This window comes from Montipora capricornis, chromosome 1 (assembly GCF_036669925.1).
Source record: "Montipora capricornis isolate CH-2021 chromosome 1, ASM3666992v2, whole genome shotgun sequence".
Taxonomy (NCBI): domain Eukaryota; kingdom Metazoa; phylum Cnidaria; class Anthozoa; order Scleractinia; family Acroporidae; genus Montipora; species Montipora capricornis.
In genome coordinates, this window is record NC_090883.1 from 21,646,491 (window position 1) to 21,670,401 (window position 23,911).

At 40.0% G+C, this 23,911-nt stretch overlaps 1 protein-coding gene and 1 pseudogene across 1 annotated transcript in view; both read left to right on the top strand.

The window, feature by feature from the left end:
* Positions 1 to 11,727: 11,727 nt before the first annotated feature.
* Positions 11,728 to 23,911, top strand: part of LOC138024988 (uncharacterized) — a 46,651-nt gene continuing 34,467 nt past the window's right edge. The window contains exons 1-2 of the mRNA XM_068872312.1: positions 11,728 to 12,293; positions 19,050 to 19,220. Coding sequence (XP_068728413.1) covers positions 11,930 to 12,293; positions 19,050 to 19,220 — 535 coding nt within the window. The 5' untranslated portion in view covers positions 11,728 to 11,929. The remainder of the gene's footprint in view (positions 12,294 to 19,049; positions 19,221 to 23,911) is intronic.
* On the top strand, positions 20,183 to 22,894 carry LOC138049183 (uncharacterized; annotated as a pseudogene).

The window sequence follows — 23,911 nt, forward strand, 5'->3', positions numbered from 1 at the left end:
GTTCCGAGGGATTGAAAACTTTTGTTTTGCCCCACCTAACCGAAGCTCGGGGTACAAAATCTATTGTCTATGGCCAATATGGCCGCCCCGCGAATAAGGCCGATTGTCTCTTTATAGACACCTGAAGAATTCAATTGTGTCTTCATAGACCTTTTTGCATATACGGCAGCCATTTTGATTTCTTTTGTTTCAAATAGCTTTTATGGGATGCCCAGGGGGCAAATACATATCAATTTGTCCCCTGAGCATCTCATAATGTCTTTCAAAACAATAGAGGTATCTGCAGTTTTAAGAGTGTGTCAATGGGGTTAACCATCAACCGTCAAAAACGCAATAATTTTACCGTCAGCCGTCAAACGGAGCAAGCCAATATCAGCCGTCATATGTCTCAGATATCCTTAAATCAAGAACTAAAGGATTGACTTAAATGGGGTCAAGTTATGTTGTTTGTAAATGATCGTTTTAGTATATCACACAAATACACTTATGTGCAAGTCCTTTTAACTCATAGCCTCGGATGTCTGTAAGCACTTCTGGTGTCATAAAACGTCAGTCATCACGGGTCACTTTGCAAGACGTGGCCAAACACCACTCCTATTAGTCAAGATAGGAAATTGAAAGACTCTCAGAGTTTTGCTCAAAGGAGTACAGCTTTCTTAGATCTCCCTTTTCTATACGAATTAAGGTAAGGGTTTGTAATGATTTCCCAACAAGTGTTGATTTTGTATAAGATGCCAGTTAAAATCTATTTGAGATTAGGCACTGCATGATGGGCTATATTCTGTAATAACCCGCAAAATGTTTTTGTGCGCTTTTTTTGTTTATTTTTAGAGCCGACATTCTTTCAAAGCCGCTGTTACTCGTTGGAACTTATGTGCAACGGAGCTGGGAAACAAGTTTCAGCAGGCGTTGCACCTTCAATAATATGGTCGGCTTCGTGAAACTTTTCGAACTTCCGTTGCGAGAGAAGTTTCACGAAGTGGTGTTACATAGTGAAACTCTTGTTTTTATCACCACTGCGATCGTTGCGACCGTTACAGAAGTAGAAAGCGGTTCTACTTTTCGTCAAACTAGTGTCGCAACGGATGGTCAAAAAGTTCCACGAAAACCGACCATGTTACACGGTGCAATGCCTGGTGAACTTGTTTCGCAGCGCCGTTGCACGCAAGTTTCAGCTAAAAGTTTCAACCTGTAACAGCGGGTTAAAACTGACTTCACATGACGGCATGTTACCTGGATAACTCCTTTGGCGTATTCTTTGTTTGAATTGTGCATTGTTTTCGTCAAATTTTGGTTTTCAGTGAAGTGTTAGTTCTGAGAACCCCTAGAGCTTAGCCTTTGATGAAGACTTTCCTGACTCCAAGACGGTGACAGGAGGTAAAGTGCGTGAACCATTCTCGTCCCAAGAGCCCTCCGTTTCTTTTGGTCAAAAGGTCGGCGAAACGAAAGGCTCTGGTCGCAGCCGATACTGGACGTCCGTAAATGTCGGACATCCGGCAGGGCATGCGCATTTCTTTCAAGTTTCAATAATCGTGAGTGAGGGGGGAGAAGATACTGGTATAATGGATGCTTCCTCAGTGGATCATTTGGAAGAAGCGTTGACAAGGCTTTGATTGCACTTGTCGGTTACCAAACAAGAAAACAAGATGGTTACGATCGAGAATGACCTCGTTGCAGGTGATGCAATAGGGAACTTAGGCAACGGCATGTAACGGCGACGGGAACGAGATTTGGCAATTTTAGTGGTCATGTTGGTGTTTGTCCGTGGGTTTCGTGTATAGGTCTATGATTTATGTTTCCGTCACTAGTTAGTGAGACGTTAACGTCAAGGAAAGGAACATTGATGGGAGAGTGTGAGCTAGTGATTTTTATGGTAGGGTGAATGTTGTTGAGATAATCGATGAAAATTTTAAGGGTCTCCGGACTTTCAGTCCAGATCATATAAATGTCATCGATGTATCTCAACCAAGTATGAGGTTGAAATGGGGCGTTCCCTAGAGCATTTTTTTCGAAAAGCCCGAAGAAGAGGTTAGCAAAAGAGGGGGCCATTATAGTGCCCATAGCTGTGCCGTGGATTTGACGGTAGTGGCTATCATTAAAAGTGAAGTTATTCATGGTGAGAATCATGCGGATGAGGTCGCAAATAGTGCCAGTAGGAATGGTGTTGTGAGGATCAGTGCGTAAAAAATGATCACAAGCATTAATACCTTCATTATGTGGAATATTAGTGTATTAGAGCATGCACTTGATCAGTGGCCATTGGCAACAAAACTACTCCATTATTTTTTTGGTCTCCATTGATGCAGGTGGGGCTCCTCCCAGGGAAAGGAAAATGAGGCATGCTCTTTTTCTTCTGTTTTCACAAGCTGAAAACGTCCTCTCTTTGCCTTTTTTTCTCTGCTCAGTCCTTTTTCTTGCTTCAGATGTTGTGGACTTGCATGCTGCCAATTTGATATGTCGCCTTATATTTAGCCATCACTCTGTGGCACATCCTTTTAAATGCCACACTTGAAATAATGTCGTTTCTTATTGTTGAAATATTTGTGAAAGCAATTTAGCCCAGTCTTAAGTTTTCCACCCACCATAAATAGGCTGACATCATATTTACTTATTTTTCCTGTGATGGCATGAAGCTTATCCAAGATGAGATTCGCCTCCTCTTGGAACGCCGTAGTTTGCTGTCATCATGAGGCTTTTGCTTGTACTCCTGTCGGAGAAACCTTCCAGCAAAAGCAGGGTTGTCGAACAACAACGTCTTTCTTTATTAACTTAGATAAAGTTTACAGTTACAATACTAGACTATCTGCAAAGCAGTCTTACTATCTCCCCAAAGTTAGGAAAAATTATGGTAAATTTAATATTCGATTTCAAGGACCTACAATCTGGAATACTATTGATCAAGATATAAAGGTGCAATCTCATCATTTAAACAAAATCTAGGAGGAGGTTTCTGAAAAAGTACTACTTAATTTTTAATTCTATTGTTAATAATGACTTCTCACACCAATCGATCATTAGTGTGGTATTGCTCTTTCTTTTCTTTTTTTCCCTTTCTCATATAATTATTTTATCTATATTTTTTTGTATCCAGATATCTATGTGTATTCAATGTATTTATAATTTAAGCGTGTGCAGCCAATGGGTGGGCCCATGTGTGTATGTGTGTAGTCTGACTCTGACCTATTATAGCAAAATCAATCTATATACTATATTATACTAACAACCTAGCATTTTTAATCATTTGGTTATTTTAGGTATGCCAGCCAGTACCCTTGTAACCTTCTTTTTTAGGTCACTTCTCTATTCGCATTTGATGTAAATAATTGTAATATCAACGTTAATAGAGAATTCTTGTTGTTGGACCACTCGAAAATAATAATGAAGTGGTCCGTTTTAAAATTGCAAGCCAGAGAATTTGGTAAAGGAACTGACTTTTCTCAGATTGCTATGAGTGTCAGGAAATACATGTCAAGAAGTCAGAAGAAATTACACGAAGATATAGAGTGATGCCAAATGCGATTAGTGTCCTCAACTGCAGTCAACGAGGTAGGGGTATAGAAACATTGAGCCAAATACATCATTGTTCCATCTGGTCTCACACATGGTACATTACTGGCCTATTCTTCTCATTTCAACCGGAGTATTTGATCAAAATCTGAACCTCGTTTGATGGTGTATTCCTCACGCACGAGTCTTTTTCGGCACAGAAGTAGAGCATCACTGAAGCCAGGTACCAGGAGCATACAACTTCATTGTATTTGTGGATTAGGGTGATTCCCTGGTTTTGCATTGCGCAACCCTACTGCGCATAATTTCTTGCGTCATTGGCTCGCGCATTAGATCGCGTACATTGATAAAATGGCGGATTTTCAGTGACGCCGAGCTTAATCTGTCAAGGAATGGTTATTTTCTCCTGAACGAGCTCAGTGACCCCCTCTTTTTAATGGTGTTATGTACTGGTAATAAGTACATGGAAAACATATTTTAAGGAGAAAAAAAGTTGGATAGTAGAAGTTGTAATATTTACTTATAAATGGAGTGAAAACTGCATTTGGAGCCAGACACTGAGTGTGAGGTGATGATGTCGCGGCCCAATTTGTTTACATTTTTTGCAAGATCGAGCAATTTGAAATAAACTTTACTGAAAGATTTTGGCCCGGACAAACAAGTAGGCTCAAGTTTTCAGTAATATTCAGTAGCTTTTGGGATATAACAACAATTTTTCCGGTTGATCAAGTTTCGAACGCGTCTCGCGTAATTTGGAAGAAAAAAACCCTTAAAATAAAGGACATGCAGCGCGAAAACAAACAAGGTGACCCCCATCTTTTTACTGCATTTTTAAATTGCCCAGTGCATGAATATCAATATTGCCAAGTTTGACAGAAATCTGGATAGTACGTCATTTTCAAGGGAATTACCTTAAGGCGCGCGTTTTTGCTGATCGAGATATTTATTGATTGACTTTCCCGCGTAACCACACCTTTCCATTTAATCACAATAGACCATATTCGTATTCTCAGTATTGGACTGGAAGTAGCTTGCAATGGAGGATAATGCGGGGAAATCTTTTCAAATGCAAATACTTTTCAATATATTCTCCCGCGTTAGCCTCCATTGCAAGCTACTGTAGTTCCAGTCCAATACTGAGGATACGAATATGGTCTATCCTTGCATGAGAAATTATTTCCTGCGAGATTGAGAATGGTCACTCCTTCAAGCCAAATCTTATTTACGAACTCGTCTAAAAATAGCTTGATCTGTGAAAATGCCGTTACAGAGACCTAGTATCGCATGAAGTTGCAGGCTCATGGTTATGGACTAAGCACTCCACCTCTTCGTTCTTTATGTATAGTTTCCATAGCTTACCTGTTGTTTCATAATCTATTAAGTGGGTTTTTCTAGAGAAATACAAGTGTTACTTTAGGGTCATTCAAGAGGATGTCATTGGCGATTTTCCTCCACTAAATTATCCTCCGTGATTAGACAATTATTCAGTGATGTTTAGCATATTTCATTACTAGAATGTGTGTATGCCCAACCGAAGCCTATTTTAATAACAACTATTCACCGAAGTGGAGGTAGCTAGTGGTGGATATTTACCCAGCCGCTAGGAAAATATCGCCCATTAGCCACTGACACTGAGGTAAACAGTTTTTTTAGTATATACTAAAACAGTGAGATAATATAGCACTAAAAGATGATTTTAACTCATTTATTCCTCCAAAGATTACAACATTCTTGGGCGCAAATTCCGCGCGAATTGCTCGGAGGTGAGTAGAAAAGGATATCCGGAGTTTAGTAGTGAAACGGTTGGTTTAAAACCAAAAAAAAATAGTTATTGTTATTTACGATTGCTACCGCCGATCTCAACGAGCGCGTGCATATATTGAAGTTGAAATTAAGCCCTTTAGGTCTTCCAGTCTTAAAGGGCTGAAAGTCTTAATCGGGCTCAGCGGAAAAGATTGAACAGTGAGGAATCCTTGTTGAATGTACTCGCTCAGGGTCACATTTTTACCTCGTCTGTCTTTCAAACACTAAACTTCGAAGCTTTCTGCTAGCCACACCAAAAAACACTGAGTAGCTCCGTATTACCGTCGGGTGACTTCCCTTTACTGCGAAAGCTGAAATGAAGAAAAAATGAATGAAAACAAGGAACTTCATGGGAGGCGATTTAGCGCCATTCAGCTTAATATTTAAGCGGATGAACCGTCTCAAATCATGGGGCGGAGTAATCCCTATCCGAATTACGCCATTGTCTCAGGTCATTGTTACTTTAAGACTAATTTGCCCGGCCAATCTGGCAACAAGACGATGAGATACTGATTCTAAAATAAATATCGAATTGTTGATCAGTGATTTAGAACCGTCCTTTCATGAAAATATTGACAATGACCGACGGTATTCTTTCCTCGTCATACCGATTTGTCAATAATAAAATAATTGAGAACTAAGCTAAACCATCAATCGAGGTTATGTAGATGTACGTTGAAGAAGGTCGGATGAAGCTTGAAATCAACGTTTATAAGGCATCTATCGGCATTGTCTTGCCACCTGTGAACTATGAACTGATTTATGATTCAAGCTTTTCTGCTGAAGTTAATTAAGCCACACTGAAGTTGCTAAAGAACGCGGAAACTGATTGCATATTATGTAGCCAATTTTGTGAGTTTACAAGGAGTAATTTCTTTAAGTCGGTGATAAACTTTTTCAGCTAATTTTCATACAGATGAGATTTTGCACTTACTATCCGCTTTGATTAAGGAGATGAGGCTAATTCGGAAATATCATTTCTCTTTGAAAATTAAATAGCCCCGTGCCAGTCTGAAAACTAGTATAAACACTGAAGTGGACTGTAAACCTACCGTAAAAAGCGTTTGTTGACCGCATATATACACAGGGCATATGCTATTTCATTATAGTTAGTCCGAAGAAAGCCGTGAGTAAACTCAGCGTTTGCCCATGGAGGGAACTAGCTGATGAACTTTATGAATGAAGAACTTTTCATTTAAAAGGAAAGGAAAGAAACTTTATTTAAGTGTCTAGTCGTTCTAGCGCTGGAGAGTTAATTGGGGACACTGTAAACTGAAATGAACAATGAAAGTAAATCAAGTCAAATGTTGGTTTTTGAGGAGAGGGGAAACCGGAGTGCCCGGAGAAACCCTCTCGGTGCAGAGTAGAGAACCAACAAACTCAACCCACATATGACGCCGAGTCTGGGAATCGAACCCGGGCCACATTGGTGGGAGGCGAGTGCTCTCACCACTGCACCATCCCTGCATCATCCCTAGGTTGCACCCTGCAAGTGTCTGACTCAACTGTATTTCGCGCCGGAGCACTCCTGAAGAATTGGGGTCAATGCACAATAATTAAGTCGAACCAAATCAACGCATATCCAATCATGCGTTTCCGGGTTTTTGAGGAGAAGGGAAAACTTGAGTACCCGAAGAAAAACCTCTTAGATTAGAGAACCATGCATCAAACTCAACCCACAAGTGACGCCAAGTCTGGAAACCGACCCCAGGCCACATTTGTATAGGAGGCAAGTGCCCTCACCTCTGCGCCGGCCATAGCTGTTCCTTAAGCAGCTACTAAGCCAAGAAAAAAAATATATCCACTTGGGTGGACTTTCAGAGAGATCTAAGGTCTTTAATTCCTTCTTAATTGTTAATTCTAGGAAAAATCACCTTTGCAAGGTGATTGGGTTGATACAGGCTCATGGAATCCTCATCTGGGACGCAAGTAGACTAACAAGCAGTATGTTGATAGCTAGGGTCCTTTGCCCTATCAAACGTTGCTTGTGATCGACACCCTACGGAGTTAAACCAGCCCAGGAATCAGTCCTATAGCACCTGATTCAGCGTGAATCCAGAGTTGAGACATCCTGAACGAGGCGGACATTAAACGAGATTATATGCTTTGACAACCAGTTACACCCGGTTAATTACAATAGATCCTTGCCTGCTTAACTGGGATTGAATTGTAAAAACCGGCGTTAATCCGCAGAAATACCGTGGATTTTGGTCAAAGAATTTGCCCCATCCAACCGCCTTTGATGCACCACCACACACTACAGATCATTACATTTGCACAAACGCTGACAAAATATGGAATTTTTTTTACCAACGTTTTGCCAGGACTGCCTAAAGTGATGTAACATCATTACAGGCTGTGCAGAATTTTCCTTTTTTTTCAAATTTATTAAATTTGCAATCACGGGCAAACAAGAGCTTTACCCTTTTATATCTTAAGAAAGATCAGTCAGATAGCAGTTTTATATAAATTCTTTCATGGACTAAAATGTTTTCAGGGCTAACAAACTGACGCACTTCTAGTTTTTGTTATTGCCCTCTAAACCAGATTTCTGAGCTTTCAGGCTAAGCTGAATTAAACATTCTACGCCGTCCTGTCGGCATGATTGTTAGTAAATAGCCAATAAAGTTCATTTTTGCGCGAAAACACTTTCTCCTCAGCCGCGACAGTCAGAAATCTTCATATTTCCGCGGAATCAGTCAACTTGAGGTTTGCAACTTTACCCGGTACAACACTATCGACTCTTTAAACCGCCGCGTGGGGCTCCTTGAAAAATATCCGAGTCAGTGCAATGTTTACGTCAAAAATATAAATTAATGTTTGATTTATAATAGTAATGAAGTTTTAACTGTAATTATCGCTGGGGTACTAAATGAGGACGCTGTACAGGAGTCAAATCAAATCAGAAGAGGAGAAAATCGGAGGACCCGGAGAAAAACCTCTCGAGGCAAAATACACGTGATCGGAGGCTGAATCACATGTGTGTTTGGGATTCGAACCCAGGGCCACTCTGGTAGGAGGCGAGAGCTCTCACAACTGCGCCATCCCTGCTTTCGACGTGAAAGATAAAGACTTAAAACTGCAATTGCAGGTACTCTAGTATGCGAGTATGCATTATCATCGGGGCGGGCATGGTTGATATACAAAGTAAGCCTGAAAAACTTGAACTAAACTGATACAGGCTGTCATGGAGTGGTGTCCCGTTTTTCATGTTGGAGACTGACGTCATTTAGGTTGAGTCCCAATTTAGGTTGAGTCCCAACTGATTCTCGCTTAGAATCAAACCAACGGAATGTTCAAGGAATATGTACCGACTGGAAAGGAAGGTTTATTAAAGGATCATACGATCGCCTTGAGATATATATAGGGCAAATAAACGCCTGCATGAAGCTCCTGCATGGCATTGCGAAAACTCAAGGTTGCATTAACCGCAGACTAAGCCAATTTAAAGTTCAAGGAAGATTAATTAAGGATGAGTCCCCCTCTTTTTGAAATCACTGAGCTATACCTCAGAGTATTGGTGAACTCCGTGATTCAGGTCGTGGTGGAAAAAGCATGCTTCTGAGTTCTCGAGATTCTTGGCAATCCGAGGGACTTAAGACGATAACGCAATTCAAAACATATTACGCCTTAGGAGGAGTAACTTCCTGAGGGCTTAATCTGTTGGTCGCAAAGAATCTCTCGTGTCGTTGGTGTCCTCGCCCAGTCGGAGGTACCCACCGATTTGTCAAGTTACTGGATTATCAGTTTTGAAGAGCTATCAAGAACACATTCGGTTCACATTTAATTTTCATCTAATTACTCGTGCTGCAGGCAGCGCAAAACTTGAGGAACTAGAAATTCAAAAGGTTAGCTTTTTTCTCAGGCTCCGAAAAGGCTTGCTGTTTTTTTTACTCCAAAATCTGAACTTAGTTGGGATTAAATTTCTGTAAGTGTACACCTGCGCTCCAGGCAATGTTACACCAAAACTTGATTTCGCCAAATACGTATCGGGTGACGGCTTCGTAGTTCTATCTAAAGTCATCTTCACTGAAACCATTGCATTTTGGAGACTGTCTGCCTGATTTCTTCACAAAAGTATCCCCCTTTACATTAATTCTTGAATTATTAAACATATGATAAGACTACAAACTGAGACAAACTGCACTTGATACTAACTGCTCTGCGTGCACAAACAAACGTGTACCACACGCTGATAGCAAAAACAACACTATGATAACTGTTCAACAACACTTGATCTCAGAATTCCCATTTTGAGGACATGGTATTACCTGCAACGTTGTAAATGATTTAGTAGAATAGTAGTACAGTTTGGTTATCAATTAACAAAAAACAAAAAAGGCTAGAATTACAGAACAAGGTTTTGTTTTTGTTCTCTCCGTGAATGTAAGCCGGGACTCCACATTGTCTTATAGGAACAGAGATGGTATTTTTTAAAAATGTTTCTTTCAGTTAAAATGATTGAGAAGAGTTTCATTTATTGTTCAGTGTTCGTTCACAACAAAAGGTGGAGATGGCAATTAAAATAGCACCTTAAAAATACCACATCATTATCATTAACATAACGAATATGGGCTCAGGAAACTGCCATATTTCGCAGAAACGCGAATGATGCTGCCAGAAGTTGGGAAGCTCCTAAGAGAGGAATATCGCCGAACAAGCGGGGATCGGTCAGAAAAACCACAGGAGATCGGCCTGCAGCCAACACGGTTGTGGGATACTTCCTTGGACTGAGCATTAATTAAGTGATTAAGAATGTACGTAATGATATGGTTGATGTGTGATAATATTCATACGGTGTTGTATGTAACCTGGATCTGAGAGGAAAAAAAAGTAGATTTTTTTTCTCGGCCTTCGCCTGCTGCGAGGTCAGATGTAGTTGGGAATCACCTGATTAAAAATGCACATCACCCGTAGTCACGAATTCAACCCGGCAATACTGAAGTGGTTTCATCAGTTACAATCGAGTGGCCTGCTTGTAAGGCAAGTTGAAACACGACCTGTTAAGACTTATTCATAAGTTTATTCACATAATTCAGTGATAATTGCGAACAAAGTCATCATTTTCAATTCAACTGAATCTGGCACTTTTAGACAAATTTCGGTTTGATGCGGCCTTTTGACCCTTTAAGATTATTCAAATTGAGTAAAGCAAATAGTTTCGATGTATTAGTTTGATGTTTCATTTGTCATCGGCTTTTGCAACAAGACTGAAACCGACATCCTTAATTAACAAGGTTTTGATAATTGTTTATAAAAGGCCATAAAACTCACTTCCATTTTGGCTTAATATATACAAACAATGCTTCGCTTTGGTGAACTTTGATTTATGCAAGTGTTATCCAATCCAAATTATAAATGACATAAATTATCTTTGGCTGCATGGGTGCTGACCACAAAAGTTACCATTTTTATAATGAAAGGGCGGATAGAAGACGGTGTGAAAACCTGGGGGTATGTTGTAAAATCAGCCCAGCTGTGGCACAATGGAAGCCAGATTTGATAGATCTCAAGTTTCTTCCTGTTGGCATATACCCCTTGTCATATGGCTGGTTAACTATTTAGCAAGAGTTTTTACTGCAATAAAGCTGTGAGGGTTGAAGTTTATCCACGGCGCGAGTGGGTGATTTCAAGGATAGTAGCATTGCAGAATGGACCCAAACAACATTGAATTTGAAATGAGGCACCTATCATAATAGTACATTGACAGAGATAATTATTTAACCTTTGTGGAATATTGTCAGTCAGAATAGAAATGACTTAAGGAATGGTCTGCCTTTGACAATTCCTTGAAGAGTTCTTCAAAGAGAGAGACCCTCCAATCCGGACTACTTACTTTTGAGAGAAGATTTAAGACTCTTTTAAATTTTCACAAAATGGGCTTTATGTTGAGCCAAAAAACAAAACAAAAAGCAATTAAACGTGCATACAAAGAACCGATCACCAAATAAGATCTTCAAATTGTTTGAGCTGTTTGAGAAAAAGTGAAAACGCTCCCCAGCAGAGATGTTTGTGTCGGGCACTGCACACCTATCAAATTGCATTTCAATTAAAGTACTTGTAGCTATTTACGAGTCCGGTCATCTGCAAGTATTTCCCTTTTTAGATTAAAAGTTTATCATCGAAGATACTTCATCGACGCTATTCTTTCATAACTGCAGGTCAAAAGCATTATTGAATATCTAATACATTTTTAGCAAGTCATCGTTTCCTGTAATCCGGCAAAGTTACTGTACTCTAGCACGTAACAAATCGTGCGACTGATCGCACGATCCATCAACAACCAATCAAACGAAAGCGTTTCCTGAACGCAGCTTGTGTAACTGTCATCGAAACACGTCGGCAAAGGAGGTAGCTAACTTTTGACGAGGTAGTCCTCCCATCTGTGATTGGCTTAGATATCTTCCCGAGAAAGCGATAACTTTAAGCCTTGTTTACAACCTCTTGATCTCTGATAGGATCTCGAAAGCACGCAGAGAAGCAACAGCAATACGCTTTTCACGACCTCTTACGACCTTCACTGACAGCTCGACAACAATATAAATAAGCTTCCGAAATAGAAGCGCGGGCCAGTTGACGAAGCTCCCTTAATCAGCGTGCGTCTCCTAGAGAACGAAAGATGGACAAAGCAAGAAGTTTGGTTCCTGGGTCGTATAAAACGTGGTTATATAACGCTGCACTATTCGCTCTGATTTGCGCAGCTTTTGCTGCTGGAATTATCATAGGACCGATGGTATCTTCGACAGGATGCAAAGGTGTACAGGAGGTTCACTGTACCCCACATGCAACAGCGCGGGAAACGAAAACCGCGGTCGACTCTGGATGTGTTTCCTCAAAAGACCTTCAGGCCTTCATGATGGAATGGAATCAGTCCTTACGCTCTATTAACGAAAAGATGGTGAATGCATCCAGACACAGAATCAATCCTTTCATTAGGAAAATGTTAAGAGCGAACAGTGAAGCTACTAAGCAGGCGTTACAAGGTAAAGTATTGTCACATGTATCATACACCTTAAGTGCATTTTTAAAACTTTTTGACAAGATTTATATGTCATTGCCCCTTTATAATTTATAATTGTCAGTGATTCAAACCTCATTTTGAACCATGCAAACAGAAATTCGGGGAACAATTTGAAATCATCGGTTATCCGAAAAATTTATTTGTGCCCCAAATTTAACGTCGAATTTCATTGTCTGATGCGGTTAGAATTTTAGCCAAGTCAAGGGTACAAAAAGTCAAAGAGGCATTAAGATTTAATCATGATGTTTTCACGTCTTAGCTCTTAATCTTTGAATCTCTTTTGCATTCCTTTGCGAAAAAAAAAACGAAAGAAAGCTTTATGCAAAGGCTGAGAAACTCGACCGTTGACTTCGAAAGTACACACAGCGCGCCGGAAATGCGTTATTGTTACAGATGAAACGAGTTATTTAATCTCAAACCGCGAGGTGGTGTTGTTCACTTTTTAATAAGAGGGTATCATTTTCACTACAAAAATAGACACAAATTGAGATTCCAAGGGGAATTATTTTACTACATGTTGATAATATCTATGAGATTCGATGAGTTGCGAATGAACCGTGTAGGACGCTGAATATATGCATAATGCCGCGGGTACTTGCAACTGAAAAATCTGGTCTAGATATCAATACATACAGTCGGGTTTACTAGTGGATTTTACGATATCGCGCGTTGTGATCTATTTAATACCGAAAGGTAGAAACGTGAATCAAATTGTACCCTACATTAATTATATTGGAACAAGAACCAAAGAATTCTGAAACTGCATGTCAAATCACCTAATTATTTGATGATGGCGATGATGGTGATGAGTGCTATAGAGTTTATAGGGTCATATATTGTATCTATAAAATCGAATGTTAATAGAATAAAAATGGATAAAATACATACAATCCAGGAGTGCACCGAAACAAGAACTCTAAATCTAAGAGAAGAGGACAAACAATATTTACATTTCGAGAAGCAGTTAAATATAAGTAAAAATCTGTTGTGGTAATCGATGTTACAATATAATTAAAATATAAGAGTCCCAAGTTGTCTTTCAATTTGGATGGTTATCAGTGATTTGTAGTTTTCGTCCACAACTGAGAAAATATTGACTGATTAAGAGAAACACCTCATGTTCTCTTGCCGATTAAAATGTCCCTTAGTTAGTTGTCCGAGTGAGCCCTGGGCATCAATTTTGTACAATATCAGAAAAACTTAGAACAAGGCCGGAAAATGGTCATGTTTAACTGTGATTTTGCGGCTGGGCCCAATTAATGTTTTGACACCCATTCATACCAATTCGGGTTAAAAAAAATAATAAACAAACCCCTGGGGTCTATTCCAGGCCTCTGCTTATCGCGACAATAATTTGTTTCTAATCTTTGATCCCGCATATCTACTGATTCAGAACCTACAGCAGCGTTTTCATCTCTTGTGCGATTAAACGAGCGATTAAATACTTTGATGAGGCCAATCTAAAGTCTTCTATAGCTGTTATCTTCAAAACAGAGGTTCTTTTATCAGTGACTATCGTTGTGACCTCTTTTTAAATCCTGCAACTATTTATATAATTTCAATTCGCAATTTCCCCTTTCAAGGAGCCTCAACAAACAATGTTTCCGGTCATCTCTTACACAACCTTCAAATATCTGAATTACGTATCCCGAATCTAATTGCTCTGTGCTTTCTCCCACTGCGTGGTATTTGGATTGTCAATTTTTCATTACTTAAAAGTGAGTCGAGATCCGGTATCCAATTTTAAGCCAAACAAGAAAAAAAAAGTGGCCATACACGATTCACTTAACATCTTTCCTTACTTCAACTGCGTAACCTAAATTTGTCAATTCTTGAATTGGTGTGCTCTAAAATTCAAGTCACGATAAAACAGTCACAATTTTTCTACTCTCGAAACATAAAACGTAGGTGTGTTGTTTCGTATTAACAAGCTGTGAAGCCTGATCTCGGTCAGTAAACCATAAAACAACAAGGGAAACCATCGGCGAAATTTACAGATTTCCTTGTTTCAGATCGTTTCCAGCCGATTTTATCTTGTTGAAAATTGTCCAGGGTTAGGTGACTTAGCCAGTTGCGCTTTAACCTTCTAATCACAATCACTTTTTTCTCTTTCTTTTGGGTGGGTCATGTTATATTAGTTCAAGTAAGTCGTCTTGAAGTCTCGGCCTTGGAGTCTCGACCTCTCTCATATTTTTAAGTCTAAGACTGTTAATCCTCTCCTTGAAGCAAAAATCTTTAGTCGCGTCTAATTTGCGAACGACTAGCGTAAATATTTTGATCTTGAAACCTGAAAGTAGCAGTGCTTTGTTTCGTAACTGATCTTTATGGGAAATCGCCCAAATTTCCGCAAGAGATTCAGCATTTACGTGAAACGAGAGACAGGAAACAAGGCATGGAGAGTCCCTTATTCTAAAACATCTCGCTTCTTTGGGAATGGGGAGCTGACAGGCAAGAACTTGAATGAGCTTCAATCCAACAAACGTCTTCTAATGCAAATTTCAGAACGACGTTTTCCTTTTGCCTTTCAAGCGATTCTAAATAATACTGCTTTCAAGAAATGTTGTTGCTATCAGAAATCAGACCTTCCTCCGGAAACCCGGTGATGCTTGATTCTTTTGGACATAAAAATCACCGTAGGAATGTAATTTGAAGCAAAGAGTTTCAACACAAACTACTAAGTGTAAATACGAAACACCTCCACCGGTCGGCATCTGTTAATAAATATCAACACAGCAGGAAGATCTTACATCATTGGGGAGGTGAGGATGCAAAGCTTTACTCTTAAGGCACTTGATCTCAGGGTTTGTAATAACCGTATTTTGACCTCTACACGATTTCTTCTTTATATAATTTCTAATAAAAGTATGGCTGTGAGGAGGGATGAAAAGTAAGTTAAGTTAATGATATGTCGGTTGTACGTGATGATTACTGCGTCGAAAAGAAGTCTGTAATAACAATTACTATCTAAACCTTGCGTAAAGGGTGGTTTCATCGGGTGACCTCCTCGGACCAAAATCATCTCTACCGCCGTCACTCATCACGGCTTGTTTTATCTCATGAAGCGTGTTCTGGTTTTATCGCGTGATGTCAGAGATCAACAAGTCATCAGTTAGAGCCACTTCATGCGCATCAGGAAGTCTTGTCCCTTGGAGCTTTTCACACACGCAAACTAGCTTAGTAATCTTCTCTTCGCACGAAAGAGTCGAATGCTATATGATCAAGTTTCCAAACTCAGCAGGATCTCAAGAAATCCCAGACAGCATTCATTTGACGTTTCAAAGTAAAATGACTTTATCCACTGACCGAGTCAAAGGGGTACGAAGAAACGGAAAATTCCTCAACAGTACCGTAACTCTCGAACTTACTTCTAATCTGAAAATTACTTTGATCCCGACCAAATCAATAGTATTTTGGCGTAATAAATGAGACAAATTAAAAAGATCTAAAAGCCTTTGTTTGTATAGCTCACACAGTTCAGAGCTTTCATCCTCAAAAGTTACAAGTTCCATAGGACTGATTGTTTATTTTGTGAGTGAGTGTTAAAATACTTCCCGGCTTAGAAAGGCTTATTACTCACACAGCCTCTAACTTCAAAATCACTTAAGCCGCTATTTCTATTTAAGTCTTAGCGTGCTGAGGTTAAGAAATTAAGTAGGCAATATTTCTGAACTTGCAAATTATGAAAGAAGAATTTCCTACTTTCTTTTGTCCTTTAAACCTCAAACTTTCTGCCTCAAATGCGTTCCGCAGTTTCATATGAATGATACGTGCCACAACTTCAGTTTTGCAACACATTTTAAATGACATTGTACGACGTAAAATGGATTGTTACAGTAGAAATCATCGGAGATTAGCTATTTGTTCAGTCAGAAAGGCGGCGTGGTTTTCAGTGATCGAACGCGTTTACAAGAGAATCAGTCAAAATTTCCACCGCTAACTGAAAAAAGATTATTTTCTCAAACCTCCGGATCTTCTGATCGAAGATTAGAAAAGGCTGCGCCGATTTTGAAATATTTGCGACTGTTCTTGGCAATGTCCTCCAAAACGCGACCAACATCCTTATTTCTTTAATTGTGGGAGCTTTCACTAAAGGTTGAGCAATACGATAAATAGGATATTATAAAACTGAGTTAAAAGGAAGAGAAGTGTTCGAAAGAGTGTGATTATAAACCTATTAATGTAAACCAGTTATCGGCAATGGGTGCACTCAATAATGCTTCCTGTGTTTGGGCTTACGGCTTCAAGGGTTTCGTCTCAGATGTAATGCAAAAGTGAGCTCTTCCATAGGCAGCCCAAGTTCGCGTCACTAGAGAGCGTGTAATAATTGATTACTAGTGGAAGATGACCTTTGAGTAAAAGCGGTGTTGCGTTACAGGCAGCCGTTGAGAATTTAAACGCGTTGTAAGACTTTGTATGGGAAATAAAATACCGAAGATTATGAAGCCTAAAAAACGCTCAATTTAACGTTCATTCAATAAAATGAATGAAAATGACTTACCTCTGGTGTATTTTTGTGCCTTTTGGAGCTTATTTTACCGTTTCGGGAATTCCGTGTTTTCAATGTTCTAAGAATGAATCATTGAATGAACGTTAAATTGAGCGTTTTTTAGGCTTCATAATCTTCGGTATTTTATTTCCCATACAAAGTCTTACAACGCGTTTAAATTGCCTGTAACGCAACACCGCTTTTACTCAAAGGTCATCTTCCACTAGTAATCAATTATCACACGCTCTCTAGTGACGCGAACTTGGGCTGCCTATGGCTCTTCAAACCCCTGTCCTGATGGGTACGGAAAAATACAAGATTGTCTCGAGAAACAATAGAAATACCTGGTTTAAATTAAACCTAGGCTTGACATGCGGTGACTGGGCTTAGAAAAAATATGTGCACGTTGTCCTTTTGCCATATCGATAAAGACGAAAGCATCCGTTCTCGCCAGCCGAATGCAACTTCGTGTAACGATTCAAGTACGTGTAAGACAGTGGTGAATTGTTTGAGACAGGACAAGTGCAAGATTCCAGAACGGGGCTCGGCTCACGCTAATAACAAAAAACAACAACACAAAAGAAGACTGAAATTAAGCTAGAGCCGGTTAGACAAGGTAGCAGGCTTTGGATTGGTGCGTGTTCTTTGCTGAATTTAAAGCAATTTCCAGATGGGTTCTTATTATTCGTAACGTACAAGACCAAGTCTTTAAAAAGGGTGACAAAATTGTCTTAATGTCTTGACATTTTGTAGCGCCCTTGCAGAGTGACTTGTAACGATGAAAGGTAGTTTACCAGCTTCGAGTTCCATTCAAGACTATATATCATTAAAATCTTTCAGGATCAGTATTTGTAACGTTTGTGACGTTTCCCGCCAAAAACTCAGTAGCTTTCCAATGGTCTTCATGTGTATTAATATTTAATTGTTCTACGAATTTGTCCGGCGTCTTGGGCTCCATAGAAGAGAAAAACACAAGTGTTGTCGGCCCAAGAAGATAGTGGTAATTAACGACCTCTGAATGGGAATTAACTTACAATCTTCAGGATTTTAGGTATACTGTTATTTCATATAGAGCGAGTTTCAATCGAGTGTCGGAAAAACCAGAACCAAAGTAATTACCTCGGCCAATCAAAAGGACGGAGACAATCCAGTAGACCAATCAAAACTCGAAGGAATTACACGTAGCCGACACAAAGCGCGAGAAAATGTGCCCGCGCGAGGCACGATTGGTCTTAGTTTTACTTCTGATTGGTTGAAAAAGTGGCGCGAGAACTTTGAACCAATCACTGAGTGAAGTAATGCAAAACCAAAGCAATTCGCTAATTACTTTCGACACTCAATTGAAAACCGCTCTAGTAAAATGGACACCATGATGTAGATTCCAAACAATATCAACGTTTGGCGCCATGGCAGACATAAGCTAAGTAAATGGCATTATCCATTCACGGCTGTCCATGGAAACCGCGCCAGACTGTTAAATTAATCTTTTATAGGCTATTTTGTCGGAATTACTAGATTTGAAAAGTGGATACTTTGACAATAATATTGTACTCGGAATACGCGTTTTGAAAAAAACTTATTTAGGGTTGTACTCTTTCTATCACGACTCGGAATTGCTTGGAAACATGCCAGTCCTCTTATATGAAGAGTCCCACCCGTGTTATATTTTTTTCAAAGAACAAAATTGTTGACAAGAGTAAACGAGGCCATGATTACTAAATGGTTAAGGCCTTTTCAAAACGGCGTCTTGGCGCTGTAAACAAACGTAGTTCCTTGACCATTACTGGTACCGGGTCTTGTCGTGTCGTGTAAAGTTTACACCTTTTATTTGTTGATGGGGCGTCCCTCTCCGAAAGTAGAGCGACGAATTTTAAGAGGGTGCCACAACAAACAGTGAAAAGAAAAAAGGAACGAAACTTTATTTAAGTCACTGGAGCACTTATTGTGGACACTGTAAACTGAAGTCAGCAATTTAACGCAAGTCAAATCAAATGTTGATTCAGTTTAAGGAGGAGGGAGAGTACCCGGAAAAAAAACCTCTTGGACGAGAGTAGAGTACACAACCAAGAAAACTCAACCCGGCCACGTATGATGCCGAATCTACCTGGGAATTGAACCCGGACCACATTGGTGGGAAGCTAGCGCTCTCAGCCTACTCCAACCCTGCACCAGTGATCGTGAAATTACGAAACTAACTTTTGTTGCATATGTTTTCTTACCTTTTTTATTCAGAAATGTTAACGATGATTCTCACCAACTGGACCAGGCAGTTTTCACAACACATCAACAATCAGTTTCAGGCAAACGTAAGCGAAAGGGTTACCGTGGTAACAAAGAAAGATCCTACTGCAAAAAGGCCGGAAGTAATTGAAGTGGACTCAGTTGAGCCGTCTGCGCGGCCAGGTAACATCGAAATAGCTGCATTACTCATGCGTTTCTCATGTTCTCATACTCTCCTCCTTAGACCTTGAATGAGTTTGGTCAGCGGTATTGAACAGTGGCCATGTAGCACGACATCTTCTGTGTTGGTAGTTTTGACGTTATGCCGAATGGGCTATTGACCCGTGTCCCTTGAGGGCGAAGGATCTAAGGGACGCGTTCGATTGACCGTATTCCGGAAGAGGAATACATGGAATAGAATTTAGAAATCCTTCGTTTTTACGGAGATTCACATTAATATTATCAAACACTGGCTAAAATGCTATTTTAAACAAATCTGTACTATCCTTGTGGCTTCAAAAGCGCCAGACATACAGTTTTAGATCATCACTCCTCGTATTCTTATTCCGGAACAGGGTCAATCGAACGCACCCTAATTGTTTGAGTGATAAAAGAATGCAAGTTGAAGAAATAGCTATTTAGGAATAAAAAAAAGAAAAAGTCACGCTTTTCGCTACTCGAAGGCTATTACTAATAGTCCTCTAGTAGCGTAGCGAATTAAAATGCAGGATTTGCATTAATCCACTAGTTGGGTTATGCTAATATATAATATCTATTGTGCAGACTTTGGGTATAGCATTATGCTTAACGTACCTACCCCTCCAAAGTCTAACAATCTTGACACTGACCAACCAATGCGGCCTTGGTTTTTAACCTTTTTTTTTTTTAAATCTCCTTTAAAATACATTTATAGCCCTAATTACTTCAGATCCAGTGTGATGTTTATCGAAACGGATTTCCTTGTTGGACTCAACGGCGGATTCAAACCAAATGCGATGCATAAACTAATTTTGGCCTTTGAATCTCACAACAAACGCCATGTTTTGGCTCGACGGGGCTTTGAATATCAGAATTTCTACAGAAACGAGTTAATGGATTAATCGAACATTTCGTTCTATCTTCATAGTACACCAGCTGACACAGGAATGAGTAGAGGGTGAATTTGCTATATATAGACAACAAATTTGGAGCAACCTGGGACAACAATTACCCTTCTTAAGTACAAACTAACTGTGATAATATTTTCAGGTACAGAGAAGCGAGCTTGCCAGTTCCAGTGGCTTTGTATCCGCTAAATGGCGAGTTTGCAACCTTGGATATAAGTGGCAGGAGCAATCCCAACGGTATCGCCCGGGGTTGTTCGACTTGCCCCAGGACCAGACGGGTATCTGAACGGCTCGTACCAGTTCTCTGGGAAAAGCAACAGCTTCATAGAATTCCCAAATATGGGAGCACTGGGAAGTAAAGAACTCGTTAACGCTGCTTGTCTGGGTCTATGTCAAGTCAAAGGGTGGAATATATTAATTACAATCCCTCGTCGAGGGGTGTGAGTATTTGGATCGACTCCAAGTTTCGCTGGCTGCGAAATTCGTCGAACATGACCAAAGATGCAAGACCTGCTTTTGTCAGTGTACTACCCTAAAACAACATGAATGGAATTATGTAGGGATGTCCTATGATCACTCCAGGGGAATGGCGAAGCTTTGGGTAGACGGAAAAGTAAGCGTACAACGAGACATAGGGGAGCAAGCTTCACCTTTCCACAGCAAGGGATGCAAGGATGGGAGCCCGCGCACGGAGTGATGGGAATTACTTTGATGGTCGAATAACTCGGTTGCAGGTATACGACAAAGCGTTGAGTCAACGTGAAATCGAGGCACTGGCAGGCCCTATACGAGGTAAACATTTCTTTCTGATCCTCTGTTGTAATTAGGGTCTTAAGGTAATTCCCTTGAAATTGTTCTACTATCAAACTTTTTTAGAAACTTGGCATAATTAACATTCATTCATATGAACATTAAAAAAATGCAATAAAAAAATAGGGTCACTGTGCTTGTTTACGCGTCAGCAGGCTCTTAAAATGGGTATTTTTACTGGTTGCGCGTTAAAAATTCGAATCACCTCATACAGAAATTAGTCTTGGTTACTTGAAAGATAAAAATTTCCTTTTGAAAATAAAGCTTTTTTATTCACATAAGCAGTATTGCTTCATTTACGCCTTTTTTGATTGCCTGGTTGTGTGAATAGTGCACTCTTTTGGGACAGTTCCCTTTTTAGCTTGAAGTCCTCGCCTTGGCCAAAAACAAACCCAGTACGGAACTATTTTCAAAAACATTCATTTTCTACTATCAAACTTTTTTCTTCTTCAAATATGTTCTTTATTAGATTGTTCTTAGCAAATAACTGGAAAAAAAAATCAGGGGTCACCGTACTCGTTTGAGAGAAAAGGAGCATTTATTTCGCATCGGGCTTAGTGTGATGGAAATCTCTTACGTTTTGCACGCGCACGTGTTCATGCGCGCACGCTAATGACGCGAAAGTCGTGGGCAGTAAGGATGCGCAATGCAATACTAAGGAATTACCTTAATTAGCCCATTGTTTCCTGAACCCCTGCCCCCCTTCTTTCCAACCTTCCAACCTCATGATCAATGCGATCTTGGATAAATGAATTACAGAAATTCTTTTACAATCTCAGCACTGCGTCAATTTGATGATCGTAGCGTCCACGGTGACCGCGGAAACGATAACGACGGACACGTTTGCCGGCTTTTGGCGGTGGCGATGACATTAATGCTGTTTAAACCAAATGTTAACAGGAATACGGCCTGGCAAAAAAGCGAAGATATGGGATAAAAATTTGGGGCGTGAAATCCAAAATCAAATTTGTGAAGAAAGGGAAATGGGACTATTCAGGGTTAAAATCCAAAAAAATTAGCGGGGGAGCGTTTCCCCGGACCCCACTAGAAACTTTTTCGTTGTGTTTTGGAAACCGGTCATTATTTATCCGCCCTTGAGAATTTTGTCAAGTGTATTACGGGTCTGATTTCGGACTCTCTTAGAGACAAGACCAATTTTCACATTTTTTCAAAACATCACTCGTACTTCTGGCCAAGCTAATTAAACTCGAGATCGTAACTACCGATCTCCTATACGAATAATGAACGTCTAGATGAGTCCCAATTGGATATTTTTTCGATCTTTTTGATCTTTCTTCGTCAACGGGGGAAACACGACTGTAACAAAGTGCTTTTTTCTCCTCAGTTGGAAGGTGCCCGCAAGGCTGGACGGGAATAATCGCTCCCATGCTTTGTTACTTTGGTCTTCAAACGGTTTGGACAAAGCCGTGTAATCAGGCCAGACCAGGTTTTTTGTCAGGAACACGGAGGGGGACCTGGTGGAGATTGGATCTACAGAGGAACACAACTTTGTGTACACTCTTGGCTCGATCAAAGGCATACATGAAAGGTAAGTTGGCATATTGAATATTCGGTTTTAATATTTGCTTAACTTTAATCCGACAATCAATAAAAGACTGGTGGTGCCACTAACTTAGCCACTAACTTACGCATCAATCTTGCGCATGCGCACGTTGGGTTACATCCCCTGGTGTCATTCAAGTCACTACAAAAAACTAAGTTATACCTGTTGGGACTGCAGAAGAACAAGCATGCTACCAGAAATAATTGGCCTAAAGCATAAGATTAAACATAAGTTTGAAACTGAGAAAAATTACGTTAATATTAAAAATAATACCTTAGATAAATTTGAACGTAAATGGACAATTAACTGTGTAATATTTGTTGCTAATATATAATATTTCTTTTCTTGGTAGGAATCATATTGTGTCATGGTTTTAGGAAGTTGATTGTAATTTTGATTAGTAAGATTGTAATGTTGATTAAGTATTGTGTGTAAGTAAACGCAAAAGGAAACAGCGGTGTAAATTAATTAAGGTATTTATTGTGTTTGTTATTCGTAATTTTGATGGCTTATGTAATTGTGTCTGTTATAATGTTTAAAAAGACAGGTCACTACAAAAAACAGATAATTTTGGCGAATGATAATGGGTGGGACGCCTGTCTGTGAAAAACTGAATTTGAATTTTCAGACGAAGGGTTTTTAAATGCGTGGGCCGTAAACCAAGAGATAAATGACGGCAGGAACAGAGAGGGAGGCTCCGGGCGTTGGACGGGATTGTGTCAATGTACACGAAAGTTTATTTTTTAGACGAGCGAGAAGGTCTTTTGTTCTAGCGGAAGTCTCGCTCTTTCGAGACGGTCCGCATGCAAGTCTCGCTCTCACGGTTCTTAGTGAAAAGAGAAAATGGCGGCGCCGACGTGGAAGGCTGATGAAAAAAAAAGATCGTCCATCCTGACTGTTAATCGCTAACATCGGGGGGGCTGTGGATCTATGTGGCCATAAACTGGTCGCCCATCCGCTATTCGTTTCTGACCTCGCGTTCTCCCGCTTTAATTCACTGATGTCAGCTGTAGCGAGTCATTCGTGTCCACAGAAATAGTGGAGCTTATGGTCCCATCTGGCAATAATCAGATCAGAAAAACCATTTTCCGCGTTTCTTCTGCAGGTTCCCGTTTTCATTCCGACAAACGTTTAAGTCCATTCGTTCCGTCCATTACATGAAATATTTGCTTTTCTTTCAAAACATCAGGCCGAGGTTGGCCTGCATGCGGTCGTCCCTCGGAGACAGACTTCCCGCTAGAACAAGGACTTCTACTCGTCTAAAAGAACTTTCGTGGACCACGACATAGATCCCAAGGGCTGGCCAGGGAGCTCCTTCTCTGTCCCCTCATGTTCTCTTGGCTAAACTAAATTCGCTTAATTGCAGCATAATGATCCCCGGAAGTGAAGTTACC